The following is a 19557-nucleotide window of genomic DNA, read 5'->3' as shown; positions in this document are numbered from 1 at the left end:
TTCATATGCAGTTTGGGTCACACCATGAGCAAATATTTTTTTTTCATCTGTAATATGGATGAATGTGATGGCTGTTGCTAGGCACATTTCCTTATATTTTCACTCACTGGCTATGTAGGTGTTTCATGTCTTGTCAACACACTGGTGACCTTCTCCATCTACATTCTTCTTCTGTGGTGTCACAGAAACTGTTGCCGGGCAACAGAGGTGCAGTGTGCCTCTCTAAACAATGCTGGACTTCATCCAGTCCCCCAAATCCGGGCTGAGTCTTACACTGCCCGATGAAAATGAAACCTTTTGCTGAGCCCCTCCTACCGCTGAAAAGGAGGAAGAGAGAGGGCTTCCTGCTCCTGAGCAGTGAAAGTCTCCTTTCTGTCCCCCCAGGTATGTGCTAATGGGGCTCTCTGACATTAGAGCACATTTATAATAGTATCAGATTGCTTTTTGATGTAAAATGTAATGAATTTAATGTAACCACAAATGGCATTCTAATAACACAAATACACTTATTTACAGCCAAAGAAAAATTACTGCAGAACAAATATTATCAAGAACAACTGTCACAGTAATAGTATGAACTGTAGCTGAAATTTAGCTTGTCCAATTTAGTTGACAGATGATTAATCAGAATTTTCTCCTAATCTACAATTTTAAAGGTATGGATTGACATTTCGAAGCAACTTGGCATTTCTGACTGACTGTTGGCCATCTTGGTATGGAGAAGGAAAAAGTTCACCTTATAATGGCTTGCGTCTTGGATGATGCACCAGTGTCCACTCTAGAGGTTGATGTACACATACACAGTCAAAACCCATGCACACACAAGAGCTTTTTGAATAGCTGTCCACTGTCGTGACCTTCTATGTGTGAAAGGGTTAAAGGTGCACTATGTAGTATTTTTGCAGTCAAATATCCAAAAACCACCAGGCCTGTGTTATATATTTTGTTCAGTTGAGTTCTTACAATATCCCAAATGTTTCCAACTATTTGTAAATTGTGAGAAAATTGCTATTTTAGCCAAGGAGCAGGAACATCTGAGGGAGTCGCCTGTCAATTGCATCATATCTGTGTTACCCTCGGTTTACGGTTTATTTGGCAGAAACGCTTTACTCTTAGCAGTGTGCAACAAGTGTCACCGCAGCCACTGAGCGAACGCACAGAGTAACGTCATAACATCATTTTAAAAGGACTTAAATGTATAAAGAAATGCAAGCCGTGTGTTGCGTATTAATCACTCTCCGCTCCTTCAACACTCGGTCCTGCTCTGCTTCATACTACAGTAACGTTAATAATCGAATCCATGAACATGATTTCTGCCCGAATCCTATCCCGATTCTTTTCCACCAGCTGTGAGGTGAAGACCACATGTCCCAAGATTCTGAGCTCAAAGCTGTCATCAAACTAGCGGATGGAAAAGTTACATAGTGCAGCTTTAATATAATGTATAATGTCATTTATCTGTTTGATGGCAAAACTGAATTTTTTAGCATAATTTCTCCAGTCTTCAGTGTCACATGATCTTTCAGAAATCATTCTTATATGCTGATTTGCTGCTCAAGAAATTTCTCTTACTATTATCAACGTTTAAACAGTTGTATTTTTACGAAAAACCATGATACATCTTTTTTTACTACAGGATGCTTAATAATTTTTTGATTAAGTAAAAATAAAGCGTTTAATCACAATACAAATGTGTTTACTCTCTCTTTTTGATAAATTCAATGTATTCTTGCTGAATAAATGATAATAGAATTAATTTCTTTCCAAAAAACCAAATCATTGATATCATTCAAATGATATCAAGTCACTTAAATCGAATGTCAAAATAAATAAATACAACATATTGCTCTGTTTTGATTAAATAAGTTTATTTTGATCAGTTACATATAAGGTGTATATCCCTGTGGGAGCATCACAGTAAACGTCCTAGATACTTTTCTTCTTTATAATCACACTTGTTCTAAAAAATAAAATCACCTTTTAATTTCTGCTTGACATCAGAAATAGGTTAAATTTTACAGAATTCTTGTATGACAAGAAAATGTCCAATCTGAAATGCTCAATTCTCACGATTCAGCAATTAAAATGATCTCATAAAACTGCTCATTAGCATCGGGTTTTGTCATTTAAAATAAATGAGGCCTTACAAATATTAAGCCAGTCATTCATCCGATCTAGATCATCGTGAGCGCTGCCTTTCAAAAACAAATAAACAAAAGTCATATAATCAGCATGTAAAATAAATTTGAAAAGCTAGTAGCCAGGCAGTGAATGGGTAATAATCCCTCAAAGCTAGCACTTACAAAATGCCAGTGTAAAACTATTGGATTAGACAGTAAGAGGGAACCCCCTGATCAGCACATTATTCACACACCCAGTTGCTTGTGCAAAATAAATCAATTATCAGTTCATTGGTCTAACAAACATGTTGGTACACAATACATGTACTTTTGTATAAGTGTAAATCATGCTGTGTGTTTGTGTGAACCAGTAAAATAATTGGCTCCTGTGAAAACACAGTTCTCTGAGATGAACAACTGAGAGATTCTTCAAATGGTGATGAGGAGGCCTTTTCAAAGAAAAATAAACAGAAACAAAACTGTACACAATATCTATGACATTATTTTCCCCTTATACCATCTTATCAGCAAGGGTAACAAATAAACAAAACAAGAACATAATAATAAATACATTGCATTAAAGCAGTTTAAAATATATTAAAATTGCTGCATAATAGTTTATCTTTATAGTGTTTGTGTATATATATATATATATATAAAACTCATATTTGTAAAAAGAAAGGAAATGACATCTGTAAAAGAATAATAACAATAATAATAATAATACAAAAGTTTCATTAAGATAAATTTGCATGTGTAAACACATTGGATTGGACAGAATCACATTCAAAGGCTTTTCACCTGGCATGATGAAAGCTAAGAGGATATGACTGGCAAACAGGGACGGTAATTTCACATGACGTGTTAAGTCAGACCTTCAAAAAACAGATTAGCTTTTTTACCCACTTCAATCTATAGGCAAGGTGCTTTTTTCAAGTTTTGAAAAAGCATCAGCTTCTCTATGAGAACAGATTTACATTTGAACGGCTTCAGACGCAGACAGATTTGGTAACACCAGGTTCAAGAAAAGTGACAGTGGTTTGTGTGTGTGCTGAGAAAATCTTGCTAAATATGAGACTATACAAATTATTGCCACTGTCAAAGCTTTCATGTTCGTTAATGATGAAATCTTTTAAATTGCATATATTACAAACTATTCTGAAGCAAAAACACACAGGCCAATAACAGCGAAAACTGACACTTTCTACAGTTATACGCCTTCATATCCAAGATTACTCAGTGGAAAGCAACGTGCTTCTCTTAGTATATGCAACATATTCAAATCTCTGCTAAAAGAAATTTTCACTAAATTTACAAAATACACACACACTCACACACAAAAAGAATCCAGACTTGGCTTAACCTAAGAGTTCGATTTCTCCCTTTTTGAAAACGGATGGATTGCAATGGTGGATAATTAACTTGGCTGCGATACACTATCATCCTTTCTCTCTCTTCTTTTCCAGTAAAGGGATATGTAAAACCAAATGAGCGAGGTAAGCCAACATACAAAGACTTTCATTCTTATAGACTGAGCTTGTGAATCTTATCCGCAGTAAAAATGAAGGTTTTCCTGTCGGGGTGGGTAACCCGGCACTGCGGACGGAATTCCGCACTGAAAATCACTAGATAAGTGACGATAACCTTGGCTTTGTTCAACATTTTTTAACATTTCTACTCCCTTCTTGGGTATACTATGCACTTTTTATCCTGGCTGACGGTCCAGTAAAGTTCAGTATGAAAGCATTTACATGTTGTTTCTTCATTATAAAAAGATAATATTTACAATCCAGTGTCCCTTTCGGCTATAGTTTATGAAGTCCCTCCAGTTTCATTTGTAAAAACACACAGTCAGAGTAAGAAGAGAAAAGATAATGATCGATTTCAAAGGTGTCATGCGTGGTTGCATGAAGTCACTGGCACTGCATTTAAAATGGTAAGTGCTAAGAAAAAGAACGGAAAATACATTTAAGGAAAATAATCTTTATAAAAGAAAAGTGACCGGGGACCAGACCTGTGCCTCTGCCAGATTTCTTAAGGCAGGACTCACCATGTAGTTTTTATTGGGTAGTTGATGGGATGCGAGAATTCATTCTGTACTTATTGATTTTTCGGGGGAGCTTGGCGTATTGGTGAGCCCCTGTTGGCGTTGAGCATCATTGGTACTGGTCCGCATTAGGAATGTGATGTTATGGCACTTGGTGCAGATCGACAGGCAGCGTGACAGGACGGGAGCATGTGTCCGTGCTGTGTTCAGTAGTATGGCACTGAGCGCGCTGGGCACCCTCTTTTAAACACCCACCGGAGCCCACATTGCTCTTTATATACATCATTAATAGCTGCACACCAGCTGCTGATTGGCTGAGAGGGTTCCTGGATTCAGAATGGAACGAAAAAGCAGAGATGACGATGATAGCGGTGATCTGAGAGTATGCTGAGTGTGCGTATAGCGAGTTAGCTGCAAGTTTTATTCCTTCGTTTTTTTCCCCCCCTCCACCAGCCCATATTTTCATTCCACTTTTTCTTCATTGCAGCAGCCCCTTCTCATTTGGTAACCTGAGGGAATGAAAAACAAAGAGGTGTCAGTGTCAGTCTCTGGCTGTTTGTAGTTGTTGACTAAAATTTGGAGCAATAACATGCTAGTCTCTGGCTTCCCCACATGATGTTTCATTTTAATTATTATAACCCAGCAGCCAATGAGCCATCTGTCTGGTGCTACTGGTGAGGTAAACCAACCCCCACACACACTAAAACCAGAGCTTCTTCCCAGCTCTGCAAGCTTCCCACAGCTGCCCCACTGACATCACAATATGTGTCCGTCACAAACTTGACAGTTATTTTATTCACTCTCAATTTATTATGGCAGCGTTAGGAAATGCAGAGAACAACAGAACTCTAAGATTATATTTGGCTGATGCAACGTAACTAATACTGGGGTATTATGCTCAGATAATCACGTCAGTGACGTTTACAGAGAGAGCATCCTGGGTCTTGTTCAGGATTTGTCATTATGCCACAAATAATCTGGCCTAGCAGCTGATAACACACACTCATAGACAGTGAACTTTCAGTAATTATGGACTAATGCTGGATTTGGTCTTTTAAAACGGGTTTTTTTATTTTAAAATACATTAAAATTAAAATAACTAGTTTAAATTATATTTCACAATATTACAGTTTTTACTTTATTTCATCAAAATATTTAGTCTTGGTTAGCATTCAGACTTTTAAACAGTAGGCTACTGTACACAATCTCTGCTGTTTTCTCATTGCATTGGTTTAGGGCTTCTAAGATCTTTATCAAGGCTAATGTTACAATAGTGATCTTTTTTTTTGTGAACAATTATTTTTATTGAGTAGTCAGTACAACAAGAAGACGATACAACATAAGCCGCGTTTCCACCGCAGGAACTTTCCTCAGGAACTAGGAGCTTTGGGGTGATACTCTGTGTTTTTTCGACCGCAGGTACCAGGGTCTAAATTAAGTTCCGGGTAAATATTTCATTTCAAAATATTTCAAAAAGCTATCATTGTCAAATCATTGCCATGACGGATGGTGTAACGTAACATGTGTTAGCTGTCATTGAGCCAATGAAACAGCCAATAAGAGCAGAACTCTGCATTAATATTGACGACCCTTCCAAATAAGGCAAAAACAGAGCATTACATCCAAGGGACAATTTCTAGGATTGTAAATGGACCTGTAATACCATATCTGGACAATTTTTTACCTTAAAGCTACACTGTGTGATATTCTCCCCCATCTAGCGGTGTAAAGGTATATGACAATCCAGTGAATAATAGTTTCTGTTCCTCTCAATTCCAATTTCGTTTTAACTCCTTCGGTGGCCGATTTAGTCCAAGATTAACATGGCTTCCAGTTCGACCTCTTTCATGACTGCCATCGAGTGTTAAAATGTAAAAAACGAAGCTTGAATTTACGGGTATGTCCCTCTTTGGCTAATGTACTTTTAAGATGGAGGGGCAACTTTGCGACTTGCATTCGAACCCCTCACCCGTATGTATTTTCAATGGCATATTATAAACTTATGAAAGTACTTTATTACTTGAAAGAAGTAAATATACATTAATGAGCACATATATTTTTGAAAGAACTAAGTGTTTTTAGCTAACAATAAACTAAAACATTTACATAGTGTAGCTTTAAATAAGCCTCATACCCTCTATTTAGATATCAGAGAACAATTTAAAATATTGTTTCAAATCATTCTAGGGCACCTTTAAGCTGCAGCCAGTTGAGGCTGTTAACCTAATAAAGAGCGGTAGTTTCGCTAATTAGAAAGTAGATGGTACAGTAGAACAGTAGGACAGCTAGCTTGGGACAGCCTGTCTGCAGAACAAAAATACATGCCCACATTTAACAGTCACAATCTGCCCTCTTAATCGAATATTTGGGATACTCGTTATTTTTAGTGTGATGCTCCCACGCACATTGTCCTCCACCTAAAAAAACTGGCAACCATTGAACCCTTTTTTTCCCAATGTTGTTTTTATTCTCTTTCTTTTGATGCTTTGCCGTTCTTTTAGGGCATACCAAGTCATGGTAATTATAAAAATAGGCTCGTAACAGTGAGTGTGAGAGGCTGATAAGAGAAAGAGGGGAAGGGGGCAGGATCAGAGACTTGAAGAGGAGCCAGATTTGAGATTATTAACTGGTGAAATAACCTGGTCACCTATTCTATTCTATTCTATTCTATTCTATTCTATTCTATTCTATTCTATTCTATTCTATTCTATTCTATTCTATTCTATTCTATTCTATTCTCAACTACTTTAATGGGTAAAACAAAGTTGTTATTTCTCCTCTTACATTCCTGAATGCCTTCTGATAAATAAGCTTGGACCATTGTATTCTGTATTTAAAAAGGTCAACAGGATAAGAGTTGTGTAACCTGGAGGCCTTTGTTTGAGACTTGCAGGAATTTGAAGTCTTACCTTAACTGTGGACGGCGGCCGGGAAAGCTGGTTTACTCTGGAAAATTAAAGGGGAAAAATGAAACAATAATGAGGGAAAAATTTTGTAGACATTGTACAATGCTTTTCATAAATGTGCACTCACATGAGCAGAATCTCTTAATGCAGGGTTTTTAAACTGGGCTGTCCTCAAAGGGTTAGTTCACCCAAAAAAGAAGATTCTGTCGTCATTTACAAATTACAAGTTCCAAACCCATAAGACTTTTCATGTTTTAAACACAAAGAAGATATTTTAATGAAAACCGCGTAATTCATATGGAATAGTTTTACAATGTCTTTATGAACTTTTTGAAACGTCAAAGTGGTAGTTGCGTAGGCTGTTAATGGAGGGACAGAAATCTCTCAGATTTTATTAAAAATATCTTTATTTAGTGTTCCAAAGATGAACAAAAGTCTTACGGGTTTGGAATGAGGGTATGTAAATGATGACAATTATTTCATTTTTGGGTCACCTAATCCTTTTATGTATTGTGTAGTGTTGTCAGAGTGAATGTATATGTACATAAAACAAAATCTGAAATATTTAATTATACAAAATTTATGAAACATTAAGTGACGAAAAGGGATTCTTAAAGCAAGAAACGCATCTCAGCTTTTTGACTTTTTTCTTGGCCCTATTATGAGATATCCTAATCTTGCTAATAATTTCACTTACTTTATTGGAAATATCAATGGGGACACTTCATGGCAGTGTGATTGCCTTCCCTACAGACTGCTTAACACACAGTTCAGGGATGCTTATATATTCAGTACGTCCCCATGGACACAATGCCAACTGATGCCAGGCAGAAAAGGATATGAGACGTGTGTGTGTGTGTGTGTGTGTGTGTGTGTGTGTGTGTGTGTGTGTTTTGCGTGACTGCCTATGTGCACTGTGTTTTCCCTGCACTATAAATGGCTCCCTCTAGGCCCAAAACAGCTAACAACCTAGAAATAAAGTACTCTTCAAGCTCAATATATATTCTTCTGCTCCAGTGAATGCCTTTCATTTTGCATGTTGCGTCTATAAATAGAGGAAGAAAAATGAATGTGCTACATTCACGTAACAAGATATTTGTGAATAAAGAACTACCGGGCCTGAAACAGCACAGTTACAATGCTATTTTTAGACTCGATTAAACCTCGTGATGATGCAATGCTTATGAAAAACTGTGAAAAGGATGTTATGTAAGAGTAATGGTTGGAAATATTTAATGTATAAATGCACATGCTCATGATGCCTGGATATAAGCTTATAGTTTATCCACAAACATAACCACTTTAATCTGTAGATGACTGCTTTTGGCAAATTGGCATGCATAATATTTCAGATCATTACATGGCATATATAGCTGCAATTCAGTACCTATTTTAAACCGTGTTGACAACATAAATCCAATGGTGTGGTAAAACTCCTGTATAATCTACAACCAACTGTGGGAGTCAACTACTTTCAATGTCTTTAAGAATACACCTTCACTTGTTAAAATTAGAATATGAAAATAAAACGTCACTTTTAAATTTAAAATAAATGTTACAAAAATACTTCACTTTTAAGTTTAGTAAAAAAAATAAAAAAAAATAACATATATTTTTTCTAAACTTAAAAGTGAAGTATTTTTGTCACATTTATTTTAAACTTAAAAGTGACCTTTTATTTTCATATTCTAAAATTAAAAGTGAAGTGTTTTGTCATTTCTTTTACATCTGAAGTGACGTTTGGTTTCAGCAGGGCTATCTGTTTTTCTGACCAATAGTAGAAGTGGGAATTGTTCAGGGAAATCTACTTGGAAAAAGTCAGTTGTATATTATTCTGTTTGACTCTACACTTTTAAACAGCTTTTTTGTTGAGATTTATTCATTGGTAAGATTGATTTATCCAAGACCTGTATCTGTGGTGTCAAGTGCACTATTTGTATTCCACTGCTTAATATGATATATAGCAGGAAAAAGAACATTTAAATAATCTTGTTGAGTAGCTCCTAGTGAAAAATGACTATAATGATTAATCTGTCTGTTGTAATAAATGGCGAGACAAGAAGAAAAGTCAACCTCCTGGGCCGTCGCTAAGACCTATCGTGGGAAGATCTTCCGCATTAATCCAACATACCACCCTGCCTAAAAATGTCCCCAAGCAGACAGGAAGGAAGTCATTTTTGAGTGGCAACACACACAGGAAATCCACTTGATAAAAGACTGCCGCAAAAAGGAAAGTGAGTCGCAAAGTTTGGGTATCGTGTTTGCCTTTGCCTTTTAAGGGAATGAGACTCTTTTATAACCAAAGCAGCATATGTTTTAAATAAAGATCTATTTTAAAATGTCTATATGTAAATATACATATATAGGGCATATACTGTATATACTATAAACATGGTATCTCATAATGGCTTAGTTTGACGTTTTAAAATGAAATGACATGTCTGGGTAGCTTGAATAGCAGAAGACAACACTGTGGTTTATTTGACATTTAATCCCCCCCCACACACACACACACCCATGTCGCCATGATTGTTTTAACTGGACAAAGTCTTGCAAACACTTTCTGTAAATGCTATATTCATAAACTTGCTAGTGTACTGAAATAACAGTAATTGATTTGAGGGAGCACTTGATCTACTACAGGTCATCTGTAACGCATATGATGTCATTTCCCCCTTGGCAGATCACTTATGCAGTGTCTTTGTTTGAGAATACATCTAAATCTATGTCCATCTATTCATCTCGTTCATCCTCACGGATTACCTATCCACCTGAGGCTATTCACCAGCTACACAGAAATGGCCAAGGCTACCAAAATCACCATGGCAACCTGATTGTCATTGTCAGTGGAGGAAATGAGAAATGATAGCCCCATTTAGGAATGTAAAGTGTGGACCCTTGAAACGGAAGCAACTCGATTACACTAGAACAATGACTTTAGATTAGACTGGATTACTGTTAGCTATCAAGGTTATGAGTGAAGGCTTAGGCACTCACTGTTTCTCCGCTTTGTCACGATCATCGAGGAAGAAAAGGGCGGTGGCGAGGAAGAACATCCCCCCCAGAACGATGACAAAGGGGCAGAGCATGAGGGCATATCCCAAACTCAGGAACTGCCATAACGCTGATGTAGCGTAGCTCTGCTGCAGTGAGTCTGATATCTGCAGGAACACAGAGACACAAACAAAAGAGAACTCATTAGCAAACAAAGGAAAAGTCTGCTGTGAGCCATCAGCGACATTAATGCAATAATTAACTTCCTAATATTGTCTTCAAGAGCTGTGCTGTGTCAATTAGTTACTGGTGAACGTTTATTCCTTGTTAATTTTCCTTAATCTATTGGTATCGGTTCAATAGTAAGTGAATAAATCTACAAAAATACAATTACCATTAATTTAACTATTGATTCAGTTAAGAAGGTATTTTGTTTGTTTCAATTTATCATAATCTGATTAAATGTTATGCTGTTTCTAACCTTAAGATTCACTCGGTCAATAGTAAGCAACTAATGTTAAAAACGACCCAACATGCTTCCTAAAAATTGTACAAATATAGTGTGCAGGATGAGTCAATCATTTTTGTTCCATTTTCCTGGAAAATCATTCTTAAATGGATACATCTGCTAAAACTAGTATAGTTGCTTAGTATAGACAAAACTCAACTTTAGGACAAAACCCATGAAATGCTTTGTTCAAGCCGTTCTAGCATAGTATATTATTACAAAATGAAGCAAAAGATGAAGCTGACAGCAGCATTAAAATGATGTTTAGTAGGGCTCCTCAGAGTCCATCTGACTCGCTTTGGCAGCTTTAGCACGGCTAGTCTGTTAGCATCAGCACTAGAGTGCGAGTCTCATGGGTCGGGTAGGAATGCTGACACTAAAAGGTACGAGTGGGTGCTGACAGTGAGGTCTGTGTGTGTGTGTGCACCCTACCTACTTAACCTTATTTTAGAGGCAAATTTGTCCCCAGAAGTCAGTTACATCTAACAAAAACATCTTTATCTATAAAAACAATAGGTCTATAGAATGTCCCCATTTATATAGCTAAGTAAGCGTGCGTGCGTGCGTGGGTGTTCAGACCCCACTTCATGTATAGTATGCGTATATGATGCCATTATATTTTGCATTCAGCTTTTATGATGCCAAACATTAATGTTGAACTATTTCTACTGATAAAAATAGGGCTGAGGTTAAACATTTATGGTGCGTAATTAATGAGGGGTTTTTTTGTGCAAAAAAGATGGTAGATTGTGGCTAGTCTATTTTTATAGATAATTACACCACCCACTGGATAAAGATTTCACTCACACCTATTATTAATGTTTTTAGTTGGAGTGAAATGAAGCATTAACAGTTATTTAGGAGATGTTATTCATTCACAGGTCTGGTGCACATATTGTTCACTTTAAAACATATTGTTGTCTGCCTGCCACATGTTCTTAAGTCTCTTTCCAGTAGTCTTTCTTCAGTAAGCTGTTGGGTGTCACTTCTCCAATAACAGCACTCTTATAATGTCTGGAAAAACTATAGTGTCACTTCCCAGTGTCAAAGTTCCTGTGGTTTTTCTCTGAAAACTGTTCTTTTTATAATTCAGAGTTGGCAGATTTTTTTTTTTTTAAGCACGTCACAGCCACCATCACACTAGCTTGCCAGACCTCCGGAGTGAAATTGTCAAGTAACTGTTGATGGATGACTCGGTCCAACATTGCTAGATTTGACAGGGCAGAATGGCCACATGCTTCCTCTGAAGATGTACCCACTATCTTAGAGGAGAATGTACCCACTATCTTATTAACTGAGACGATTGTTGTATTCCCAGAGAGCAACTGAGTCATGTGAACCAAGCAAGCATACATGAAACGTCACAAAACATGTGGCTGCATTATAACCACACGGCCAGCTGTCTGTCCGCAGGTAGGGCGTTTTGAGCAGAGGGAATGTGCTGGGTTGCTAACACTGTGACTTGAGTGAAATTATAGCATTCTTCCAGTGCTAGCAACAGAAAGATCATGGAGGTACTTCCTCTAGAATTTACATTTATATTTTTTCATGTAGAAGAAACTTTTATCCAGTACATAGTGCAATACAAAGTGAACTTGATAAAATATACACAACCATTCAAAAGTTTGGGGTTGTTTGAATTTTTTCAAACCCAGCCCAATCTGCCAGCAATTTGATTTCCCCCTGTAACTCAGTCTGGAAACCTGTACATTAATTTCTGCTTCTGTTACACTTTTGCGGGAACCAATCACAGACTGGCTTATCCACCTGGCGCTCTATTGGTGGGTTTCACATGATGACAGTTCGTCGTCCGTTGATCACGCCGCTTGTGGTCTGATTGGTTGAAGGACTATCCAATTGCGTATAGTCATTCGAATAATGCTCGTTGATCACGCCTCTTGTGGTCTGATTGGTTGAAGGACTATCCAATTGCGTACAGTCATTCGAATAATGCTCGTTGATCACGCCTCTTGTGGTCTGAGTGGTTGAAGGACTATCCAATTGCGTACAGTCATTCGAATAATGTTCGCTGATCACGCCTCTTGTGCAGTAGAAAATACAGAGCAGACTCCCCAGACCAATGTTCAAACTGAAATTGAGCTTGGTTTGGTAATAGCCAGACAACAAGGATGCATTAAATTAATCAAAAGTGACGTAATTTTATGAATGATTTCTATTTCAAATAAATGCTGTTCTTTGAACTTTCTATGTCAAGTCACTAAATCAATTATGTGCTAGGTTCAAATACCATATGATGGAGAGAGAAAAAAAAATTGTATAAACGATACTGGCAGATTAGCCACACAGTCTCCTGCTGTGTGCTTAAATGTGTGAGACAGATAAAGAGCAAACACATTGCAAATGGACTTTTGTTGTAAGAGGTTGAAAGTGATAATGGAATAAGTGAACAATGGGTCTGAACCCTGAGCCCTACATGACAGGGGGCTCTGAACCTGTCAAAAGCACGCACAAGGCTTACTATTTAGCTTGGACCAACTCCAGTGACTCCTGTTCGGAATGCCAGGAATGTCTACAGGAGTCGGAAGTATAGGAACCACAGCGTGCCTTATCCGGAGCTGAGAAGAATGATGAATTTATGTTGCACTGGGATTGGTGTGCCTTTGTTTTGTTAACATGAACGAGTGGAAATCGGAAAAGGGAGATGGAGCCAAGGTCAGCGTACAAAATCATAGAGCAAAATGTCACACGGCACAAAGCGGTGTAGCTTATTGTTGCACACAAATGTTTAAGAGACCGAAGGGAACACTTGTAAGATGAATGAGCTGGTGACTGGCATATATACAAACAGGATGTCTCCCGAGGAAAGGTATTACTGGAAATAAACGCAGATCAGGAGGAATGGGAAACCTTCAGAGGGCTTTTGTCTAATTCTGCTATTGTGAACTCAAGAAAAAGAGCCACACATCATGCTGTGTGCAGCTTTGAACATTTCTGACTTCTTCTTACTAGTGTTAGCCTGTGTACAGTATCTTTCACAAGTGCTTGAGAGTCAGTAAGCTGTTTCTTCTTCATGACTTTTGTGGGTTTTGAAATGTTTGAAAAAGGCTGTAGGCTTGCATGTATGTAAAAATACACTTGTAAGCTTTTGTTTAGACTTCCTTTAGAGGGTTAAAACCTAGCCTGGTCAGACCCTCCAAAAGCAACCAATAATTTGCACACGGTCAATACACACCAAATACTCAATACTGAGCAGTATATACTTGTAGCAGTAAGCAATGAAGTTCACTACCCTGTGCGTGAGACATTCTTACCAGGCCAATGAGGTACGGGCTCCCAGCATCCCCTAGTAAATGTGAGGTGAAGCCCTGGAAGGCAACAGCAGTGGCTCTTCTGGTCGGTATGACAACATACTGGAGAGAGAAAAGAGGTGACAGGAAAACAGCGGTGAGAATCACATGAAAACAAAACAGTAAAACGAAAGTAGCATGAGTGCTCACTTAAGCAGACACTGTCAGAGCGCTTTACACTGACCCAGGCTGACTGGAGTTTAAGTATGCAGTAAGACCTTGGCTGACTCAACTTCATGATAGATTTTCTTGCTAAATCTTTCACTCTACCGTACATGCACTCTGTTTACTGCTTCTCTCTCGGAGTTTCTCTAACTCTTCCTTCACACAAAAACATCCAAACTGAAAATGTTATTCCGTTTTATTTTCCATGAGTGTCGTTTCCATTAAGTGCAATCAAAGGCAGCAATTTTGTCTTGGGCCCCACCCAGGCTATGCCAAACCTCGTAGTCATGCATCTTACCATTCAAAATAAGAAACCAGCCTGAGAAGATGACCACTTTTGTTACAGTTAAAGGCTTTAAAGTTTCCACTCGGCCAGGCAGATAAATACAGGCTTTCAATACGAACCATTAAAATGTCCGCTGTAATGGCCCAGTTCAAAAAGAGCAGCGTCTCTCCGATGAAAATGCAGATCTGTGGAGAAAAAGAGGGGGGGAGGGGGTTAGAAGAAAAAAGGTCTTTTTTTTTTTATTTGATTCATTCTTTAAAATGAAAAGTTACTCTACCATATATGTATGTGTCCAATTCAAACTATTAATTTGTTGCTTATTAGCATGCATATTACTAGGATAATGGCTGTTTATTAGTACAAGCGCAAATTAATGCCTTATTCTGCATAACCATATTCTACACCCCTTAATTCTATATGATACTGTTACGTAAACATAACAACTACCTTACTAAGCAGTAATTAGTAGTGTATTGAGGTAAAAGTCATGATTATTAGTTAGTTAATAGTGACAATTGGACGTGTGTGTGTGTGTGTGTGTATACATACATATATATATATATATATATATATATATATATATATATATATATATATATATATATATATATATATATATATATACATATACACATACACATACATACATACATACACACACGCACACAGCAGGGCTTACAGACAAGTTGGTCAAAGACCGACCCGTCTCATTAACCCTGCTCATCTACTAAATCAAAAAACCTCAATAAATGTTGTGGAATATGAAAACATGTCATTATGCTGTGGTTATGTTGTATGCAATTTTTGATTTGAGGAGAACCATGTTGTGCTCCAAACCGTAAAAAAGAGACAAGCGGTTAGCATTAACTAGAGTGGAACTCAAAATGTCTGGCAGCTGAAAACGTGTCACGTTTAACAAGTTATTTTAACAGATTTGTTCAATCGGACGAGAACTAATTCAAGCATTCCCACATAAATGAACTGATATCCCACAGTGTCTGGTCTGGATTTTCAAGGTGCTTATGGCAGACTGAGACACAAGCATCGAATATCTCCACTAATCTTAGTGACTTGACAAAATGTAGATGGTCTCTCCACAACTCGAGGCTAGAATACGACTGACGGCAGCTGCTGGGGTCAAACCTGACGGGACTGCATGGAGAACTGTAGGTTGCAAGGGAATTTGATCATTCAAGAGGCCATTCTGACTTTGACTGGGTCTTATGTTGGGCTCTAAGAGATGACCTCGGTGTAAAATGGAGGTAATGGTTTTAGTTTGTGGGTCTAGAATCTTTCATGTATATACCAGTGTGAGAGAATATCTGAATAGAAGGTGATGAAATTAGAGCGTGTATGTGTTTGGACATGCATGAAACTCTGTCCCGAAGTGACTTGAGATTCAGACAGCGTGACGGACAGACAAGCTAAAACTGTAAAGCCCTGCAGGACTCTGGTTAAGGACTGAATTGTGATCAGCCAACATGCTGACGAGACAGCAGCTGTCCCTGCTGGAACAGACCCTGACAGAGCTTCAGCGCACTGTCACATTCTCAGACTGCACATCTGTCACTATCAAATTTTCTCACTCCAAATATTTTCCCTCCTTAAAGTTTTGGACTCCTTGTTTTTTCGTATGCTCCTTTTGGGTGTAATTACAGAAGCCTTTTGACAGGTGATTGAAGGGGTGCTCATGTCTTTAGTTGGGATCTGGCTGCCACTGTAATGTTACCTGTTTGACAAGATGGGCCTGTGGTCTAAATCATGTGTCATTCATTTCCATAAATACCCTGGATTTGAAATATACTCTCAATAAGATTGACATAAACACGCGTTTTCAATTGCACATTTTCCGATTTGCTATAAAGTGATATTCCATTTGAATGTTAAATAACAAAAAGTATTCCTGGGATGTCAAAGCTGAATTTTCACACGATCCTTCACAAATCATTCTAATAGGCTGATTTGGTGCTCAAGAAACAAAAAACACTTCTTTTGAATGGCAGGGTACATTATAAATTATTATTCTTGTCTTATAGATCAAGATCCAACCCAAGATTGGTATGGTCCATGAGACCCCAGGTCAGACTGTTTGCTTAGACCTTTTTAAAGTCATCACGACGTGTAACAAAGGAACAAGAGGGTGCAAATCCAGGTCAGTTGAGGATACAGTTGGTGAGCCTTTCATAGTTAAGATAAGGTGGCAAACATTGAATAAGCTCAGAGTTTCTCAAACATAACACCAAAGAGATGGCATTATCACAGTGTACCAGGTTCTTTTGTCTAAAAGAAAGACAAACAGTCCCTAAAAATACTTTCTCATCAGACTTCTCATCATAAACACTTACGAGATTCCCAGTCCAGTTTGGCCCTCCAGGGAGTGTGCAACATTTTGTTCTGACCTGATTGTTTTTTTTTGCTGGAAGAACGAATGTGACCTGGTATAATTTTTTTATTTGTCTTCTAATGCAGCATAACCTTTTCTAAATTAGTGACTCACAAATGCCACAGTCTATTGTTTCTCAACAGTAACTGTGAAAACTGCTCCCTTTTCCTGCTTTACATGCCTGTTAAATAAGTATGCAGTGCCTGTTGCTCTTATTCTTTCAGTGTTGGGTTTGGACCTAACAACCTTGCCAAGCAACTATGGCTGTTAAATCCACTGAATGCAACAGACTTTATATCGTTTAAAGCCTTATATTGAACTCTGAATAGATGTGACCTTATTTGAGACTTTGACTGAGAGTACTTATTGTAATACAAGGAGAGTCAGAAGGGAGTTGTACTAGATATATAATTAGGCCACAGTGTTAAGAAGAAATTCAGGAGAGAATCTCAGTGTTTACACCATAATTGTAATATTCTAGCCTATTTCACTCTAGTCTAATCAGTTGTTTTTCAAGTATACACACATGCATACATATACGTGTGTGTGTGTGTGGGGGGGGGGGGGGTGGGGGGGTGGGGGGGGGGGTTTGGTGTACACGGAGAGGGTGAAATATGAGCACATTGATGTCCACACTTTTCAAAATGCTTATAAATCATACAGTTTTTAAATGCAGAATGTTTCCTGTGATGGGTTGGTTTAGGAGTAGGGGCAGTGTAAGGGGATAGAAAATATGGTTTGTACAGTATAAAAACCATTGGGCTTATGGAATGTCCCCATATGTCACGCAAACAAACGTGTGTGTGTGTGTGTTTTACTGGAAAACAAATTTAAAAAACTGAATATAACTAATGAACAATTCCTTTTTTTACAGTGTAGACTTTTGAAATAAGCTGAAACTGAACAAAGTAGAGCTACTTACATATGCTCCCACAATGCTTTTCTTGGCCACAACAAATATGAGGCAGATGAAGATGGCAGAGCCCAACATGCTGACCGCACACACCAGCGGGTCGGCACGTTCCGTCTTTTGACGGCAGAGTCGCGTGGTCACGGCGCCGATCACCACTCCCAACAGTCCCGTCACGCAGGTGATGGCTCCAAATATCAAACTGGAGATGAGAAGGAAACATAGTCGTTGTCAAAAGTGTAACGTTTGTGTTTGACCGTTCGGTTTGAAGTGGAGTGTGTGTGTGTTTTCTGACCTGTCTTTGCTGCTGCAGGGTTGATTGGTGCAGCTCACTGCTGTCTTCTGCACCACCTGAGCTCTGACTAGGTACTGCGGGATCCAGATCCCAAACGCCCCCGTGGCAAAGGACACTGCGGCCGATGCCAGAGATGAAAATACGTAACTACGGCTAGGGAGAAAGAAAATGAATGAATATGTATTAATCTTGAGTTTGCTTTTAGACAATTTTGTCAATTTCCTGTTTTACTGTTATTTTTTATTTTGTATGTCTTTCTGACGTAATGTATACTGTATGGTTGCTGTAATTTTGCCATAGAAGGCATTCCTGTCCAAAAACATAGTCCTAACCATCTCTTTACCCCTAAACATAACCCAGAAGCCCCTGACCACTGCTGTAAAAAAAAACTCCTAAACTTAGAAAAAAAACAAAAAAACAACCTATCCCTCAAATCTGATTGGTTGATTGAAATGTTGTTCCAGGATCAACAAATATGTTGATCCAGAAACATGTCCTACTTGGTGAAATTGTTAACTAATGTCATATGGGTAGTTGACATATCATATGCCCATTGCCTACATCCATTTGTTGTCACAACAACAACGATGGTTGATCTAGTGGTGTGAAAAATACATTAAAAAATATTAAATATATAATATTTATACAATTAGATAATGTAATGGATGACAGACATTGTGTACATTTTTCATAAATGGGAAGGTGTTTAAAAATACAATCAATTAAATTGTAAAGAATAGAATGTAATATAATTGAATATAATCTAATTATAATTTAGTTAAGTATAGTCACACCATAGGATAAGCAGAGACTACTTGAACTATGGGCAATTGAAATTCTATGCCAGCTTCTCCAATAAACTGTCACCATGTTCAAGTGAAGGCAGGACTATAAAAATAGACATCGAGGGCCCCAATTTTTGACTCGTTGGTTGATTAAGTGATTGCGTCTGGTACGCCCCAATCCTTGACATTTGGTTCATTTAAATCTTGAGTGATGGATAGGAAAAGAAGAATAAACAAGTGGCATACTTTTTGGCAAGAGCTTTCATGTCACAGAGCCAGGAAGTGCGTGTCTTTATACGTCCAGCGATTTGGTCGGCACTCCCTCTCTTCGGCTCAGGGACAAAGATGATGATGAGGAACCCAGCAATCAACCCTAACATTGGAGAAACCTTGGGACAGAAGGAAAAAAGGCCATTTTGCAGAGTTTTGTATCATGTATTAATGACTTGTTTTCAAGAACAACATCTAAACATACTTAAAACGATAGAAATGTACTTCAGAAGCAAATTACTTGACATTTTCAGTTAATATATCTTGAACCAGATATGTCTTCTTACACAATTTGTAGATTTTTTTTTCTTTTAGTGCAGTGCTCTTTACTTTAACTAGACTAAACATTTTTGCTCATATTACTGTGAGTCTGTCTGTTAAACAAATCTTGTGGGCTGAACAATAAGAAACTGTCTCACATCCTGTTTGGTCTAGCAAGTTATTTTGTTGAGTCCATAATGTTGTGTTGTGTATTTTGTGATTAGCTTATGGTTTTACAGAGGAGTTTTATTTATATTCACATAAGGGTGTGTAGTGCTGGCAGGGTACTAGACTGCTGTGTGAAGTGGACTCCATTAGG

The 19557-nt window shown here is 37.9% G+C and overlaps 1 protein-coding gene across 1 annotated transcript in view; it reads right to left on the bottom strand.

Annotated features, from left to right (window-relative positions):
• Positions 1-1847: 1847 nt before the first annotated feature.
• spns2 (SPNS lysolipid transporter 2, sphingosine-1-phosphate) overlaps positions 1848-19557 on the bottom strand; it is a 79960-nt gene continuing 62250 nt past the window's right edge. Inside the window, exons 6-13 of the mRNA XM_067438807.1 lie at positions 18954-19096; positions 17923-18075; positions 17640-17829; positions 14454-14519; positions 13848-13946; positions 10071-10234; positions 7077-7113; positions 1848-4676 (exon numbers count right to left, since the gene is read on the bottom strand). Coding sequence (XP_067294908.1) covers positions 4665-4676; positions 7077-7113; positions 10071-10234; positions 13848-13946; positions 14454-14519; positions 17640-17829; positions 17923-18075; positions 18954-19096 — 864 coding nt within the window. The 3' untranslated portion in view covers positions 1848-4664. The remainder of the gene's footprint in view (positions 4677-7076; positions 7114-10070; positions 10235-13847; positions 13947-14453; positions 14520-17639; positions 17830-17922; positions 18076-18953; positions 19097-19557) is intronic.

This window comes from Pseudorasbora parva, chromosome 3 (genome assembly GCF_024679245.1).
Source record: "Pseudorasbora parva isolate DD20220531a chromosome 3, ASM2467924v1, whole genome shotgun sequence".
Taxonomy (NCBI): Eukaryota; Metazoa; Chordata; class Actinopteri; order Cypriniformes; family Gobionidae; genus Pseudorasbora; species Pseudorasbora parva.
Note: the sequence above shows the minus strand (reverse complement) of the source record. Positions and strands in the feature narration are given on the sequence as shown.